The 18,511-nt window shown below is 38.9% G+C and overlaps 1 protein-coding gene across 1 annotated transcript; it reads right to left on the reverse strand.

The window, feature by feature from the left end:
- Window positions 1-7,316: 7,316 nt before the first annotated feature.
- On the reverse strand, window positions 7,317-15,894 carry LOC121050634 (agamous-like MADS-box protein AGL15). The gene is made up of 2 exons (XM_040511388.1): window positions 15,728-15,894; window positions 7,317-7,524 (listed from the first exon to the last, which is right to left on the reverse strand). Exons 1-2 carry the CDS (start codon window positions 15,892-15,894, stop codon window positions 7,317-7,319), a joined length of 375 nt encoding a protein of 124 aa, XP_040367322.1.
- Between the last annotated feature and the right edge of the window lie 2,617 nt (window positions 15,895-18,511).

An 18,511-nucleotide genomic window follows, 5' to 3' on the forward strand; every position in this document is an offset into this window, starting at 1 on the left:
TTTCTGATTCTTTGCTTCTATTTAACATTTTCCCTGGTTCATATTGTATTTGCTTTTGTTATCGGGTGTAGGACTCATGGATATGCTGCCCAGAGTATGTTGAAACAGGCCATCTTTCCATCCATAGTGACTTATGGAGTTTTGGTGTGGTGCTATAGAGATCCTCACTGGGAGGCGTGTCTTAGAAAGACACCGGCCAACAGCGGAGCAGAAGCTTCTTTATTGGGTTAGACAGTACCCTGCAGACAGTAAGAAGTTCAGCATGATAATAGATCTGCTCCTGAGAGACCAGTATTCTATTAATGCAGCTCGGAAAATCGCCAAGCTGGCAGATAGCTGCCTGAACAAGAATGCAAAAGACCGGCCAACAATGAATCGGGTAGTAGAGATATTGAAGCAAGCTATACAAGATTCACAAAAGGGTACCAACTCTGTAAATAACAATTATTGATCTGCATAAATGAGTTCTTGATTTTATTATAAATATAACAAAAGTTTTGAAAAAGGAGAATGGTTGTTCATCCTCTGATGTGTTTGATCAAATGCAAAACATACAAAGAAGATAAGTTCATAAACAGGTTTCATATAGGGTCAAGTGCAATTGGCTCTTGCTGTATTGTATTACTTCAAAGTCTGTGATAGCACCTGCCAGATTCTTGGCTCTTTTATGCGTGAGTGATATATGGACTTCTGTATGATATGCTTCTATACTTGCTTGTTTGATTGTTTAATTAAAATTATTAAATATGTTTGGAGATTTAATTGTTTCCAATTATTGATTGAATACGTATTGTATACGGAAGATTTAAGTAAGAAACTAGGAATCTAGGATGGGACAAACTTGGCCGAAGATGTATATTCTTTTGAGTCCTTGACATGAAGATGTATATTCTCGTGTTTCTTAATCAATCCCAAAGCTCAATTAGGGGTGAAACGCAGTAAAGATGCACAAATTATTTTCATTGAAAAAGTTTCTGTTTGAATTTTGTGTTCATTTTCTGTGGCAGAACTTTTATTCTGATGGCAGAAACAGATTTGAAGTTCAATAGTAAAAATGCACACCAACTATTTGAGATTTTGCTTGTGCAAGCAAGCCTGTTTAGTCTCTGCTTAGTTTTCTACAGTTACCCGTCCGAGCTTGCAGGGTCAATGATGAATCTATTTTATTGATTTTGTACATTTGCTTTAGTATTTGTAACTTTTCAGCATTCAAGTCCACAAAGCAGACAATGTAGCTATTTATAGCCAGATTATAGAGATCTTTCTTTCGCTTTATTCATTACTAAACGCACAGGCTATATTTACATTATGAGTGGTAAATGTTGGTTGGGCTTCTGTGCTTGCTCGTTACCACTGCAATTGGTTGTTCAAGAGTTGGGAGCTCCAGCATAAGATCGGATTCATATCAAAACGGCCGAGTACAAGGCAAGAGCACTATAGGGGATACGTCAGTACAATCTTGTTCACCTACTCAGTTATTTTCATGATCAGTTGTACTCAACTGCCGTTAGATCTAAATCCAATGGTGGAGGATACTGATGGAAAGTAAATAAATTTCAATCACCTTATTGTTATCCAGTGATTTAGATTTTTTTTCTTTTTTCCTACTAGTCCCATTTTGCAATATCCAGACATGTTTTCTTTTGATTTGTACATACTTCCATACAAACGTCCAACTTATTTTGGTTAGAGTCAAGGTCAAGCAAGTCGATCGGAATTAATCCACATCAAAGTCTTGATCAAACTTTCGTGTTATTTTCATTCAGCTTTGGGATCCATTGAAAAACTGAATCCATCTAATTGAAAAAAAAATAAAATAAAAACATTAGAAACACTAAGAATACTTAATCAAAATGGTCTCATTAAACCATATGTATAAGGGTATAATCCGAGAGAGACGATACTCTTTATGAAAGAAAAAGAGTACTACACACTCTTAAAAACACAAAAAAAATTACAATATACTGCACTGCAAATTAATTGTTCCAACAATACAGTCCATATATATACAAGTCCATTTGGGATTTTGGGTCATCTTGTAACTTTTATATAGGTTTGATTGTGACACGACCATCTTTGTCTATGAAGAACTTGTGAATATGGACAAGATCAGCCATAACTACTTGTATATCTTAGTCAAGTCGAACAATTTCCAAAGACTTACCCAAAAGCAAGTCAATTGCAATTTTAACACACACGTATAGTCTCCAAAATCTGGTGTCACAAAACGAGCTGAATCAATTTTCTTGCAATAGTTTAACAATTAATTATCGAGCTATTTAAGTTGAGCTGAATTCACTTTCACAAACTGAAAATGATTTGACTGAGATTGGGGCTGTTTTGGAGGGAGTTCGTCTACTGCTGCAGGAGTTTGAGTTAGTGAATTGGAAGCATGTTCGTAAAAAAGCCAATCAAGTAGCCCATGAATTGGCTAGATCAGCTTTGAAGAGTGTCCAGTCCATGTTTTGATGGGAGCGTGGTCCTCCTTGGCTTAGTGAGTTAGTTGAGGCAACAAATGATGTTAGGGGCTGATCTCAGTTTCTGAGATTGTATTAGCTTTCCCTGTATTACTTGTTTGAGTTTAATAGAGAACTTTCCTTGAATCAAAAAAAAAAAAACTATCTATGGTTAGTCGGCAGTACCTTCTAACTATCTATGGTTAGTCGGCAGTACCCTTTAACCATCACCTCCTCGTCCAGTCGGCAGTACCCTCTGATGCGTCCTTGGTCGGCAGTACCCTCCAGGTGGCATGAGATGACTAGTTGGCAGTTCCCTCTAGTCATCGCCTATTTTTGAGATATGAGTATTTATAATGAGATTTATGGGACTATGAGATTTCTGAAAGGTGTTCGAAAATGGTGACCAAATTGCATCCACTATTGAACTACGAAATTAGACCTTGATTTAAATTTCTCTTAATTTTCTTGGATAAAATTGAAATTAATAAGCCTCGATTTAATAGGAGCCATTGATATTTTTTTTCCCTCAAATATGAGCCGTCAGATTCAAAATATATCTATTGCTGTTTAAAAAAAAAAACCGACATTAGAACCGTCCATATAAAATGGATGGATCATAGCCGTCCAAAACATAACCATTGTAAACTCACTCTGGTCAGCTGGGGACATGTATGTCAGGAGAGGCCCACCATAGCAGTCCAAATTCATGGATGTCTTCTCTCTCTAGCGCATTATGGCGCGTGCACGTCGTCCTCTTCATCCAGCCCAGCGCGTCCTTTTCAACCTCTCCATCGGGGTGTTTCGTTTGGAGTTGGCCTGACCCAGCCCACATGTGTGGCCCCAATCACTATAGCCAAGTCTTGGTTTTGAAAAAGTCTCATATATATATATATATATATATATATATATATATATATATAGGACTTGGTTTGAGTCCAAATTATATAATTCCAAGACCAAGTCCCCCTAAAACCCATTGTTGGAGAACCCAAAACATGTTTGAGTCTCAAGTCTGGTATGGCACCCTTATTGTTGGAGTTGCCCATAGTAGAAAATTTAGTCATGGATCCGGCTTCTCTAAAGTGCATAGTCAGTGAAGTTCGTAAAATTCGTAAAATCTCAATCTTCCAAATAATTCAACGATTAGATTTAGAACCACATCACTTAATTAATACTAGTTTATTGGTGTTTTTCTTTTTATACGAGTTACACTGCCGTTAACTCCAAAAATAAAAAAAAAAATTTCCGTTCAGAACCTCGTACAGCCGTTCACGATAATACTAGTTACCAGATATAGGATCCTCTCCTTGCAACAAATTAAAAGAAGAAAAGGAATGCTAACTTTTTCTTCCGTTTTGCTTTCATTTAGTCTCCGTCAGTTGATCTCTCACAAACATACTAAAGGGCTTAAGGCTATCAGATTTGTATATATTTCCAATAAATTGTTTCAGGTAATTATTACAGGGCCTTTAAAATTCAAATATACCTGCAAGGTTTTTCGTTTATAAAATTGGTCATGGGTGCTTCCCATGTTTTGGAAGTTGTTTCTTGTCATCTATGTTATGGTTGAGGTGAAGAATTGCTTGTTCAGGGGCGTTTCATCAGGTCCTGATTGCCCTATAGCATTTTCAGTTGGTTTTGTATGCGTATGCTCAGATCCTAGTCTTTTTATAACTTTGAAGAAGAGAGGATTTCTTTTTGATGTAGTTAACGGCAAACAAGTCTCAGTTTGAGCAAAAAGCCTCAACATAGATATTAGGTGATGTGGTTCTAAATCTAACCGTTAAATGAAATGGAAGATGGAGATTTCACGAACTTCAGGAACTTCACGGTCTTTGAACTTTAGAGTAGTCGGATCATATATTAATGGGAAAGGATCCTCTCCTAAGCAATGAAGTTGCCTAACCTACCTAAGCTTTTATCTATATGTTGACATGTGGATATAATGAATCCAACGGTCTACAACTTCTCTCTTTATTAGTCTCTTCCTTCACTCCTCTCTCCTCTCCTCTCTGTTCTTCTTTACGAGTCTGTCTACAGTGGAGACTAAACAAGTAGAGGAGAGTAGCCTGAGGCAAGCTCCAACAGATTGGAATATGATTTCGACACCATTTTCTCTTTGAGAAAAATTCAGTCACCGTCCCCAAACTATGCTGCCAAGGCCAATTTGATACCCGAACTCTCAAAAGTATCAATGTGATACCCAAAGACCTATTTTGACATCAACGTGATACTTCCATCCAAAATCTCTGACTGTGCCGTCAACTATGTGGCAAGGGTAAAATTGTCTTTCTTTACTAATTAATTATAAAAAAAGGAAAAAAAAAAACAAAGCAAAACAGATCGAGCTCTCTCTCTCTCTCTCTCTCTCTCTCTCTCTCTTTCTCTCTCTCTCTCTCTCTCTTCTATTCCAATCTGATCCTCTCTCCTTTCTATCACTGGAATGGATTTTTGGATTTATGAAGAACAGCGGAAATGGAGAAATTTTTTTTGATCAAAAGTGTTTGTGGCTTATGAAGAACAATCAGAGTAGCGAGAATCGCTGCCGATGTCGGTGACAAGGAGGAGACTCTAGTCCAGAGAGCTCAGGTGGAGGTGGACGAACTACTGGTCAGAGCGGTGGAGGAGAGAGTAGCGGTGATGATCCAGGTATTGAATTAGAATCTGGGAAAGAAAGCATCTCTTAAAAGCAAAACACGCAAATCCTTCTTGGTTCCAAAATCAAACTCCCAACTGCTCAAATCCACCCATCACAGAAATCAAGCTCCATTCTAGAAACCTTAGCAGCATAGTCTCATAGAAGTACCACAAAACCTCGATCTGTCAAATAATTCTCTCAAAGGCTCTGTCCCAGGTTGGTTCTTGTCTCATCCAACCTTAGTCGAAGTCAATCTCTCAAAAAAAAGTTCGGCAGCAGCTTCGGGTTTGATAACGGTTCGGTTTCCTCAGTCCAGAAGCTATCTCTCTCAGCAACAGGTTCACCAACTCTATTCTGCTTTCTGGTTTCCCACACCTCAAAATCCTCAACCTTTCTCACAACAATTGGGTGCTCTCCCTTCTGATCTTGCCAACCTCACTAATGTCCAACACCTAGACATTTCGAGCTGCAAAATCTCCGGCAGCTTGAAGCCAATCTCTATTCTTTGCGCATTGACCTACTTAGATGTCTCAAACAACTCCATGAACGGTTCTTTCCCTTCGGATTTTCCCCCAATTAGTCCCCTCAAACATTTCGTTCAATAATTTCAGAGGTATAGTCGGCTTAGAAGAGTACCAAAAATTTGGGAAAACAGCTTTCTACAAGACTCAACCTTTACATAAGAATAACAACTACCCAAACCAAAATAAACCCATAAGTGAATCCAATGATCAAAATCTGAGTGACCCATTACATTTTGCCTCTTCCAACCGTTTGTTGCCTGTGGTTTTTGTTGTTTCAATGTACAGTAACTATGTTGTTGTGTTGTCCAATTGGATTTATATAGTTAACAGTTGAACCCAAGAACCCATCCCTTCTTATTGATTCTCGAAACGAGCTGCTGTAATTTCCTTATGGATTTGAAGATCGAATTGCAGTGGATTTGGTTGAGGTGGAGATGTAGAGGTGTTCATCAATCAAAATTGGATGAGAAAGAAGGAAGAAGAGATAGAAATTGGAGAGGATCTTGGCAGCGTTGGTGATGGTTTGGGCGAAGGAGAAGGAGAGGAGAGAGAAGAAGAAGGAGACTGAGGTTGAAGAAGAAACATAAGCCATTTTCTTTGATTTCTTGAGCGGAGGAAAAGGAGTGAAGCTTGCGGCGGTTTGGCTAGAACAAAATCCCAAAAGAAGAAGAACAAGAAGAACAAGAAGAAAAAGAAATGAAAAGAAGAAGAAAAAAAATTAACAAAAAATTGGATAAATTGGTCATTTCATTTTTTTGAGGACCTACATGCTTGCCACATCATCAAGTTGACAGCACCGTCAGAGATTTTAGACGGAAGTATCATGTTGATGTCAAAATAGGTCTTTGGATATCACATTGATACTTTTAAGAGTTCGGGTATCAAATTGACCTTAGCAGCATAATTTGGGGACGGTGACTGAATTTTTCTCTTTCTCTTTACCTAAAACTCTAATCCATCAAAATACTCCATATCATTCCCTGCCCCAATAAATGATACATCCCAATTAAAGCAAAACCTTCAAGAATCTTCCCAACAGAAAATGTAGGGAAAATGCTCATTTGTTACCCAAAACACTCTAAGGGATTATTTCCCTTTACCCAATTAATGTTAAAGGAAAAACATATTGTGTGCCTTCGTCAAAGTGATTGATGGAGAGGGAATCAAGCAATTACCGATTAACATCAATCAGCATGAATTATGAACCAATCAGTAGTTAATGTCATCATTGTAATTGTTCTTTCCATTGTAATTCTCTCCCTATATAAAGGGGTTATGAAATGAAATGAGTAGACCAATTCCAATTCCCATTTTACTTTTACACGTTATCAACACGCTCAGAGCAAATAGCAAGAGAAAAAAAACTAAACCTTAGTTTTTTTTCTTTCTGCCGCACCAATTAAAAAAAAAAAAAAAAAAAACCGTGCAGATCGGTGACCGCCAGCCCACGTCACCGGCCTCCATCTCAATCCAACGGCTTTCCCCCTCGATCCCAGCCCTCCAGGCCGCTCGCTGCAGTCTCCGGCCTACAGCACCACCTGCAGCCCACACCCACGCCTTCGACCAGATCGGGGACCGCCCCTGAGCCTGCAACACCGGCTGACCAGCCATTCCAGCCGGCCTCAATCAAATCCCATCATGCACCGATCCATACCGGCCAGCAGCACCGATCTCAACCTGCAGCCCTGCTCCAGCCTACTCCGTCCTCCTACCCATGCGGCCAGCCCACAGCGCCGATCCCAGCACAGAATCCGGCAGCCCATCTGCAGCAGCGCCTCCGCCAAACGCTCGGATTGGCCAGCCGGGATCCGCTCGTCTCTTGCTCCGCCCGGCGCCCCTGCCTAGCCTAGCCCAGCGCCCCGCGCCCTCGTCCAGACCGGCTTCTGCAAGAAGTTTCTTCTTCCTGCAAACAGCAAAACAAACAGAGAGAACCAGAAAGACGAAGACACGAAGGAGGAGGAAGAGAGAAAAAAAACGAAGAGAAACAGAAAAAAAAGTGGTGACCGGGCTCAAAGATCAGACCCGGCCCAAAGAAAAAAAAAAAAAAAAACAGGGTGACCCGGCCCAAATTTAAAAAAAAAAAAAAAAAGAGAGCAAAAGTGACCTGGCCGAAGTAAAGACCCGGCCCAAGAAAAAGAGCAGGCCTCTGCAACCCAAAAAAAAAAAAAGCAAAAGCAAAGAAAAAAAAGAAACAGGCCCTGCGGCCCAGAAAAGAAAGAAAAAGAAAAAAAACAGGCTAATAAAAAGAAAAAAAAAACAAAGCCCACTGCTGAAAAGGGAGAGGAAGCGGCCTAGTTTCATAAGCCCAAAAACATCGCTATGCACGCCTACATCAACACGCGTGTGCGCTAGAATTGTTTTCTTTTTCGAAACCAAGTATGTTCTTTTTAATTTATTTTCATACTATGGTAAATTCTCATTATTTATTTTCTTGAGCATGCTATATATTTTATTGTTTATGCTTTTATTATAAATTTTTCGAGCAAGCTTAGTTAGATTATATTAATTATTTTACGCATGCTTTGTCATTTATGCTTTATATAATTATCTTTAAGCCATGATTATATATTTGATTTTTGAGCATGCCATATATATCATATATATTGTTATATATTATTTATGAAATTTTGAGCATGTTTTTATTTTATTTACGCTTATATAAATTATGTCTACACATGCTTTGTATTTTACTAATTGTTTACATTTTATTTTACGCATGCTATATTATTGCTATTATTATGTGTAATATATAATTTGTTGTATATTTGTGCAATTTGAGCATGTCATGTAGTTTATTTTTATATGCTATATTTAAATGTGCTATGATTATTTTTAATGCAACATATCAATACCGTTTGGCCATGATAATGAAATTCATGCGCATTATACACACACTTACTGTGATAAAGTATTTTCACATAGCATCAAAAAAAAAAATGTGACCATTACGAATCTTGGTCTTGAAATCTAATTCATATATTTGGAAAATAATTTACGTGGATGTTTTATGACTGTGTAATTTATATCTTCTCTTGTTTTATGTAGATGGCTGATCCAACTCAACCTGAGTTTGACATCTTGGACTCAGAAGGACTTGAGTACCATCGTTGGGTTTCCGATATGGAAACTGCCTTTGTGGCAAAAGACTACACTGCCACCATTACTGATCCCAAAGATGATGAACTATCTAATAAGGTGAAAGCAGATGCCTTAATTTTTTTGAGGCGACATATTGATCTAGCCTACGCTGGGAGTACCTTCAGTTGAAGACACCCAAAGCACTGTGGGATGCCCTTAAAGGACGTTTTGGGAACATTCACGATACTTTGCTCCAGGACTGGCTTTCAGTGGAATGGAATCCGCTTGCTTGACTATAAAAGGTCAATGACTTCAACAAGGACATGTTGCGTTTAAAGGCACGTCTCAATTTCTGTGGAAGGGAAATCACAGAAGATGATATGATCTACAAGACTCTTACCACCTTTCCTAATTCAGCTTTATACTAGCGAACCAGTATCAGTTGGATTAGACAACAAAAGAATCACAACATTCAATAAGTTGATAAGCCTACTGCAAGTGGCTGAGAGACAAAATAAGATTCTCTTGAATAACAATGCCAGGCCCACTGGGACAAAGAAATTCCCGAGGCTAATTATGGAAAAATGAAAGGTGGAAATAACTCCAATGCAAGGGGTTTAGACGTGTTGATCCCTACCCACGTGAAACCATGCACCACGTGGAAAGGGACATGGGGATCATGGCAACAAGATGCAAACGGAAAGAGTTGACAATGAACCATGCTATAGGTGTGGATTCATTGGGCATTGGTACAAGAACTGCCAAGCAAAAACAGAGTAGCAGCAAATTACAAGAGGTATAGAGAGTCTAAAGAACAAGTGGCTCACTATATGGAAGAAGGAGGTCATGACCTAGACGTCAACCTTACAGTTGCAGACTCTAATGGCAAAGAGGAACTTGCTAAGTCAATGGATGCTCTCAATCTTGACTGATCTGCTTTATTCATTTTATTTTCCAAAGACAGTTGTGAAGGCATAATGCCTCATTTTTAATTAGACTATTGTTTGGTCTTAAAATTTATTTTCAATCATGGATTGATGATTAGATTCTGAAGAAAGACCTTTGATTTGCTTATCGTTGGCTTATTAATAAATTTTGAATTTTATTCTGAAGCACTGAAACTATTCAAATTTATTTCTATACACATATTTACATGGTTCGAAATAGCACTATCAAGATGTAAGCAATACATCCAGAAAAAAAAATTATTAGAATGAAAAGAATACCATTCTACGCAAATAGAAATACTCTAAAGAATATGAGTTATATTTTCTAAATACCTCCCATTTATTTGTAGGAATGAATGGAGGAGAACTTGAGTGCTTAGATGATAGTGGGACTACCCACACAATATTAGAAATAGGAAATTATTCATTGAACTAATAGCCTATAAATTCTCTGTGACTACGATGATTGGATTATCACAACTAATAAAATGGCAAGGAACTGCCAAATTTTTGCTGCCTATGGCGCAACATTTCAAGTCACAGACGCTCTATATGCACCAAGAGCTAATCGAACTTGTTAATGTTTCAAAGCATTTGTGCCAACGGTTATCATGTAAAAACACACTGTGGAGAATGGAACTGAATACCTGATATTAACTCTAATGAATGTGGAAGGAAACGCATTTTAGAGAAATTTATGAGTCAATCTAGTGGACTGTACCCACTACGATTTGGATCATTGAATCCTATATTGTCACCAAAATGAAATGTGGGACCTGACTCATACAGGCTTTGCATGACCGCCTATGGCACCGAGGTCATGACATGATCCGTATTTTTAAAAAGCACTACACGGACATCCTTCTTTCGAGTGAAAAATGGGAGAAAAATCCGCCACACTGCAAGGTGTCGTTCTAGTATTGCTCAAATGCAGTCATTGCTTTCTGAAGTACCAGAAGCACTACCTCCTCCATTATGCCTCATTAACTATTTCAAAGGCACATCACTCGTTTTGCAAAGCCTGCTTTTTAGCAAAAACATGATCGAGACCTTCCTATGCTAAATACAAAACAAACATTCCATTCTTACAAAGGATACAAAGAAATGTCTGTGGACCTATCCATCCAGAATGCGGACCATTCAAGTACTTTATGGTTCTGGTGGATACTTCGACAATCTGGTCACATGTCGTTTTATTGTCCACCAGAAATGCTGCAATACTCCTAGCACAGATTATACGTTTAAGGGCTCGCCACCCTGATCACCCTATAAAGTCTATAAAGGCTTGATAATGCTAGAGAGTTTACATCAAAAGCATTTGATGATTATTGCATATCTATTTGGATCGATGTAGAGCATCCTGTACCCCATGTGAATACAAAATGGTCTCGCAGAAGCCACCATCAAAGGCCACAGATGGTGGCTAGGGCATCGGTTATGCGCACCAACCTGCCTATATCTGCATGGGGTTATGCAATATTGCACGCAGCTTTACTTATTCGTTTAGACCACAGATAGCCAACCATTTTCTGCGTACCAGTTGGTAACTGGATATGAGCCTGACACTTCACACTTACGCATATTTGGTTGAGCAGTATATGTGCCTATTGCGCCCCATAGCGGCACCAAAATGGTCCTCAGAGACGATTAAGTATTTATGTTGGATACGAATCCCCAACAATTATTCTCTATTTGGAACCTTGACAGGCGATCTCTCTACCGCTAGATTTGCGGATTGTTACTTTGATGAGACAGTCTTCCCGTCGTTAGGAGGAGATAGGAAAAGGATTTTCCAAGGGAACGACAGGAATTGTTGTGGTTTGTCCCCACTCTGTTCTCTTGACCGCACTTCACAAAGTGAAAGTGAAGTGAAAGAATAATCGATCTTCAGAACGTAGCAGATTCGATGCCTGATGCGTTTACTGATATCGTAAAAGTGACGAGATCACATATACCAGCTGCAAATGTGCCTGCAAGGTTAGAAGTCCCCAACAAGGGGCACGGTGCCGCAGATAGAGGCACTGCAACGCACTTAGTGGAGGTGTGGTTGAGGCCGTGGCTCCCCAAGGAAGAGGGGAGGTCACTTGGTTCGATTGACACTCACCCAAGAAAAGAGGGTGAGTAAGGCACAAACCAATCATCAATGTATAGAATCCCTCTCATGAGATTGTCTCTGATTATAGTTATTCCATGAATCAATACTGGAGGACGCTCCGATGTTTGAAATGATTCCAGAGAACAAAGAATCTCAAAGGATTACGAGAGTGTATGAGTTGATAGAAAGATCTTCCATACACATTGATGATAGATACTGTTGCTCAAGGAATCATAGAGCACGATGATATCGAACCACGCTCTATTGAAAAATGTCAACAAAGAGCATATTGGCCTAAATGGAAAGAATCAGTCCAGGTAGAATTAGATTCTCTGACAAAGAGACAGGTATTGGTCAGGTAGTGCTAACCCCACCAAGTGTAAAGCCTGTAGGACATAAATGAGTCTTTGTCAGAAAGCGTAATGAGAAGAATGAAGTCCTGAGGTACAAGGCTCGCCTTGTGGCGCAAGGTTCCTCACAACGCCCTGGAACTGACTACGAGGAGACATACTCTCCGTAATGGACGTTATAACGTTCCGCTACTTAGTTAGCTTAGTAATTTCCGAAGGACTGGAAATGCAGCTCATGGATGTGGTTACTGCATATCTCTATGGGGATCTAGATTCAGAGATATATATGAAAAGTGCCTAATGGCCTTACATTACCCAAGTCAAGTGACTCTAAACCACAGAGTGCGTTTGCAATTAAGTTGAAACGCTCACTTTACGGATTGAAACAATCCAGACGGATGTGGTATACCCGTCTAAGTGACTACTTGATTGGGAAGGGATATAAGAACTATGAATTATGCCCCTGCGTATTCATAAAGAAAACAAGTTCCGAATTTGCAAATTGTAGTAGTATATGTCATAACTGGTACTCTTGATGAAATAAGAGAAACCGCGAGCTACTTGAAATCCGAATTTGAGATGAAGGATCTTGGAAAATCTCGATTCTATCTAGGTCTTGAACTAGAACACCGAGTTTGTGGAATATTAATCCACCAGTCTGCATATGTCACTACTACAAAAATTGAATCAGACGACGGCTAAAAACTGTCGTCTGATGCGGAGCTGACTGTCGTATATCTCGCTGCCGTCTGATGAAACATGATTTAGAGAACTGTCATCTGAAGAACTCGGCATCCATGTCGACAGCATGTCGACAGACTGTCGATAGCTTGTCGACATCATTAACTGTCGTGTGAACGTCACTCAGACAACGGGCAACTGAAGAACCCGTTGTGTGATGGTGATTCAGAAGTCATTTTTTTTGTTAAAACTGTTGTGTGACTGTTATTCACACAACTAAAACATTGATTGCATCCATGATCTATATTACTCTCACACAACAGTTTTTATTGTATGGCTGTTGTGAACATTGTGTACGTACAGCAGAAAATGAAATCAAAAATCACCAAATGAACAGTAATTACCAATATATATCTAATATTGTTATAATCCACATAATTGTACTGAAACGTATTAGACAATATTGCCAAAAAGGAGCACTATACTACTCCAACACCAAAATATGGAGCACATCTATACTACTCCACTAGCAAAATAAGTGAATAAATGTACTTTAAATTCACTTTGGAGCACAAAAACACATTTCTAGCCTATTTCTTCACATAACTTGCGAGCTCATTACGCACTTCATCAATTTCCACTTGACCATAAACATGGTTGGCTCTCCTAGCCCACTGTAATAGTTTGAAATAACAATGAAAGAAATGTTAGAGAAGAAGCACATAGCACATATATAGAGCATAGAGTATGCAAACAGATAAAAGCCTCAAGGATACATTAAAATACCTATAGACTGCGCAGACTCAAGTCGGTCTACAACAATCATGCAAAACAAAATGTTATAAATTAAATGGTATGCATGTTAATAGTCTTTTTTGAATATGGTACATAACTACATTGTCCAACCACTGGAAATAGGGTATTGACTTCAACAGTTCAGCCTTCTAGGTTACTAAAATTTTCACTAGCCAATTCAAAAAAAAAAAAAAAGTACAAGCTATTTTTTCAGTGTTCGTGTATTAAATCTGATGCAATGAGTGTAGCTACTTCTTATAAAGCCTAAATAAAGTCATTTCTAGCAGCAGAACAATTCTTAAAACTTCCATATATAGTATATTAAAGTAGTTACCTTGATGGCTAAAGTAAAATGTTTTTGTTAAGACTAAGACTCCAGAACTTATGTTAATTATTTGCAGTCCCAACTCTATCCAGGAAGGTCCAAATAATTTCTGGAAACACATAGGTACTTCATTTACCTCAATTACAACGGAATCAAACCCCTGGGAAAACAGAACAATTGGAACATATGACCTTTTGCCTTAACATCTATACTGGATTCTCAATTCCCATACAATTAACACCAATATGCAACCAGGAGAAGAACAATTAACAACAAGAACAGCAAACATATGGCAACTGATTAACAAAATTATGTTTAAAGTTTGTGAGGTAGAAGATAAATTATCAAGTTACATTATATGGAAGAATACCTCTGCCTTTGATTCTACTAGAGCGGTCTCTGAAGACTCATAACACTTGCTGTATCTTGCAATAGTTCACTTCATACTGTAAAAAATTGGCACAGATAAACATCAGCAGCTATAATTTGTATAAAACAGGGTACAATTAATTTCATGTGGCTATAGCACTTGCATTGCAGCATCATTTCTAAGTTATTATATATGAAATCAGTATTAGATCGGCAACCGAATTAATGCTTCGTCTCAAGCTTAATGCAATCATACAAGAGATGCTCTAACCGAAAATATATGGTAGAAAGATACCAATGGAACCAACTAATTAACTAAAGACATTACTTTGTTTCACTAATCCTTGGAGAAAAGAAAGTATGGTTGCCAATGAAATGTCCCATAAAGACTGGGGACTGGAGAAAGCACCTTTACCTAAAGAGGAGACAGCATCTTCAGAGAAAGACTAATAGCTTAAGAGAGTAGGGATATTCAAATATTGTAATATCAGTGAGGACTAAGGACATATGAACTCTCACTCAAGTGCTAATTGATCTTCTATAACAGGTGGCTACACACAAGTCAAGACACTCAAACAGAGATTGTAGACTTATTTACGCAAGGTGAATAGGTTAGCAGAGATTTGAGACTTGGTTAATAGGTCATTAGAGAGCTCAACAACAAAATTCACAGTCTGGATATAAAATACAAGAACCAGCCAGACCGGCATTGCATCAGCATAAGGCGAAGACTTAAAGTCATGTAAGAATCCTCAAAATCAACCCATGTCCAACTTCACCAAAGGCACAAACGAGGAACAACCAAACAAGGGAGTTCTCACGAAACAAAAATCTCCTTTAAAGTCTAGTAGAGTAGATTATTTTTCTGCTATAGGTTTCAACGCTAGAGTGACCAGATTACCAGTAATGGAAACTGAAACTGAACCTTCCAGAGTAAACAAAACCTTTTACAGATACGCATCAACATTAGCTTACCAAGGTCCACTTCAGACTCAATTAAGATAGAAAAGAGGTAGCCATTGATTTAACAACAACAAGGTGACCAGATTTCAATTCTGGACTCGCATCCAACTTGTCACAAATAACACATTGTTTTGCAGAATACATAGCTTCAAATTGCTCATTAATCATCACTACCCACAGAGGAAAACCCCCAAACTCAACAACTATTAGTACTAAACAACTATTGAGCAACAATGTAGGATTGACATTCACACGAACCCAAAAGAAAACATGGGAAACAGAAGCACCCACTAGTCCATCTAATAGAATAAAAACAATAAAATATAAACAAATTATAGATGTGATGCAGACATTGAAAAATTTAAATCAAAGCCCCAGATAATTTCAACCAAAGACAAAAGGAAAATTATAATAAATAGAGTAAACATGATCAGAAACACATGCATGAACCTCAAAAAATTCAGAAAACTTAGCCCAAAATTAAAAAAAAGTAGAAAAATTACCCAGCACTGGAAAACTCAAAAAGCTTGCCAGTGTTAGAGAAGACGATGACAACAACCTCAGCATCGCAGAGAATAGCCAATTCCTGAGCTTTCTTGAGTAATCCAGCACGCCTTTTTGAGAATGTGACTTGTCTGCTGTTGGTGTTCTCAATCTTCCCCCTACCCATTTTTTTCTTCATAACCCCAAAAAAACCCAGAAAGCCAAAACCAATTAATAACCCCCCCCCCCCCCCCCCAAAAAAAAAAAGCCTAAAGGCCAGAGCTTTAGACTACCCAATTCATAAGAAATGAAGAATCTTTCTGGGTTGTGTCTCTGCCTCCCTCTCCCTCTCTCTAAAATCAAGAAAAGGAGTGGTCTTTCTGGGCCTCCAACTCTTGCTGCACCTGAGAAAATCTACAAATAGAACAACAATAAAGTATCTTAGTTAGAATTTCAAATAGGAGATCAAAACGAGACCTAAAGATGAACTACATGTGTCTTGGGTTGGCTTTACCTTCTCCATCACTTATCAAACCCCACCACAACACACAAACAACAGAATGAAGAATACCCTTTCCTAATCCCCAACAACCAAACAAAGAACATGAAGAAACAAACCCAGAAACCCATCCATAATTTGGGTCCTCATGATAAAATACTAGGCGCAGTTGACCCCATGATAATTACAAGAAAAAGATCAGAACTTGAGAGAACCCAACGGAAAACAGGACGTAATAATCAAAACTCATTTACAGAATCGGAGAGAATCAACAGAAAGAAAGTTTTAATACCTGAAATCGCATCCAATGTGGGAAAAAAATGGAGGCGCGCGAACAATTCGGTCTTGCATATGTGTATTCGCTTCACCAACACGCTCGGCTGGCTTAGTCAGCTCCGAGTTCTGAGTTTTCGCTCCAGGTTCTGAGTCTTACCAGATTTCTCCAACAGCTTCGCTCCAAGGGAATCAGGTCGAGCTGAATAAAATCGATCTCAGTTCAACGCCTCAAATCCCGTTCGCAGTCTACCATCGCACTCGAGAGATGAGATTGGTTTGGGAGAGTGACATTTTGGCGAGAGAGTGAGCTAGCTAGGGTTTTGGTTTTGGGTCGTCTGTTGAGAGTGAAGCGAGTCGAGAAAGGGCTTTGGCCTGTTTCGATCGGTCTATAGAGAGAGAGAGAGAGAGAGAGAGAGAGAGAGAGAGAGAGAGAGAGAGAAGAGAGAGTTTCGGTATTTGTGTCAGTCTAGTTACTTTAGTTCTTTTTTTTGCTGAAGTGTAGGGTTTCAACCGGGTTTGTGATGAGACCCTATCAATTTAGACAAGGACTCACACAACAGATTTATCTAAGATGTGTATGAATGCAGCCATCTAAATTGGGATAGTCTCCTATTAATTTGGCTTCCCTCTTTGGGAGCTGGAGGAAACATCATGGTGGGAAATCTCCCTCCTTTCTGTTAATCGTATAAATCATACCACAGTTTTATTGTTTCTCATTGTATGATAGCACCTGTTGGGCAAAATTTTAGACTTGAGATGGGATTTGGCACCACTGACATGGTGGAAAGTTGCCGCTCAATTTTTTAGGGTCATACAACAGTTCTGTCCTGAACGTTGTCTGAATTTGATTCATAATTCATATCAGACGACAGGTTTACAAAAACGACGTCCAAAAAAAAAAAATCAATCAGACGGCAGAAAACTGTAATGTGTCGTCTGATTCAATTTTGTAGTAGTTGTCCAAAGTCAGCGATATAACATGGACAAAGCACATTATGTTAGCACTCCATGATCGGTCGAAGTTTGGATGCAAGAAAGATCCATTTCGTCCAAAGGAAGATGACGAACAAGTATTGGGAGCTGAAATTCCCTATCTAAGTGCAATAGGCGCATATTGTACTTAGTCCAATTTACTCGACCAGACATTGCATTCTCAGTGAACTTGTTAGCTAGATTTAGCTCAGCGCCAACGCAGCGTCACTGGAATGGTATCAAGAACATTTTCGATACCTAAAAGGAACCATTGACTTGAGACTGTTCTTTCCCTATAGAGAGACAAGAGGGACTGCACATGGAACTGCAATCCCTAAAGGAAATGTTGATGGCGAAAACGCCACTCACTACACTAAAATGCCAAATGACGTTTTGGTCGGTTTTTGTTGACGCTGGATACATATCTGACCCACATATCGTTCCCAAACTGGTTATGTATTTACCAATGGGAACACAGCGATATTTGGAGATCAACCAAGCAAACCTTTGTGGCGACCTCCTCGAACCACTCAGAGATCATTGTTCTACATGAGGCGGTTCTTGAGTGTGTATGGTTAAGAACTATCATTGCACATATTCGAGGACTAGTGGTTTGAGTTCTATCACTGAAGAGCCTACTTGCATTACGAACACAATGCAGCTTGCATCGAACAGATGAAGCTAGGTTATATTAAGGGTGATAACACAAAACACATACGCCAAAGTTGTCCTACAATCAGCAACAACAGACTCTCCTCAAGATTCAAATGAATCAAGTAAGGTCTGAGGAGAATGTGGCAGATTTGTTCACCAAATCATTACCTAAGGATACATTGAGAAACATGTGAAAAGCATAGGAATGTGAAGACTTTCCAAGCTCCCTAGATTAATGTAAGTATCAGGGGGAGGTGTAGACGTCAGGGGGAGTCTAACACACACATGTCATACTCAAATGTAAAAGGTGCGTTGTGCTCTTTTCCTTCGACCAAGGTATTTTGTCCCACAGGGTTTTTATGTTACTTGGCAAGGTTTTTAGTGAGGCAACAACTCATGCACC

This window comes from Rosa chinensis, chromosome 7 (genome assembly GCF_002994745.2).
Source record: "Rosa chinensis cultivar Old Blush chromosome 7, RchiOBHm-V2, whole genome shotgun sequence".
Lineage (NCBI taxonomy): Eukaryota > Viridiplantae > Streptophyta > Magnoliopsida > Rosales > Rosaceae > Rosa > Rosa chinensis.

Bases quoted from the DNA above. Each gene is read 5' to 3' on its own strand.
- LOC121050634 (XM_040511388.1), bottom strand. From the start codon at position 15,894: ATGGGTAGGGGGAAGATTGAGAACACCAACAGCAGACAAGTCACATTC. The intron at 7,525-15,727 runs GTAATTTTTCTA...TGCTGTTTGCAG, and splicing joins TTTGAGTTTTCCAGTGCTGG to GAAGAAGAAACTTCTTGCAG.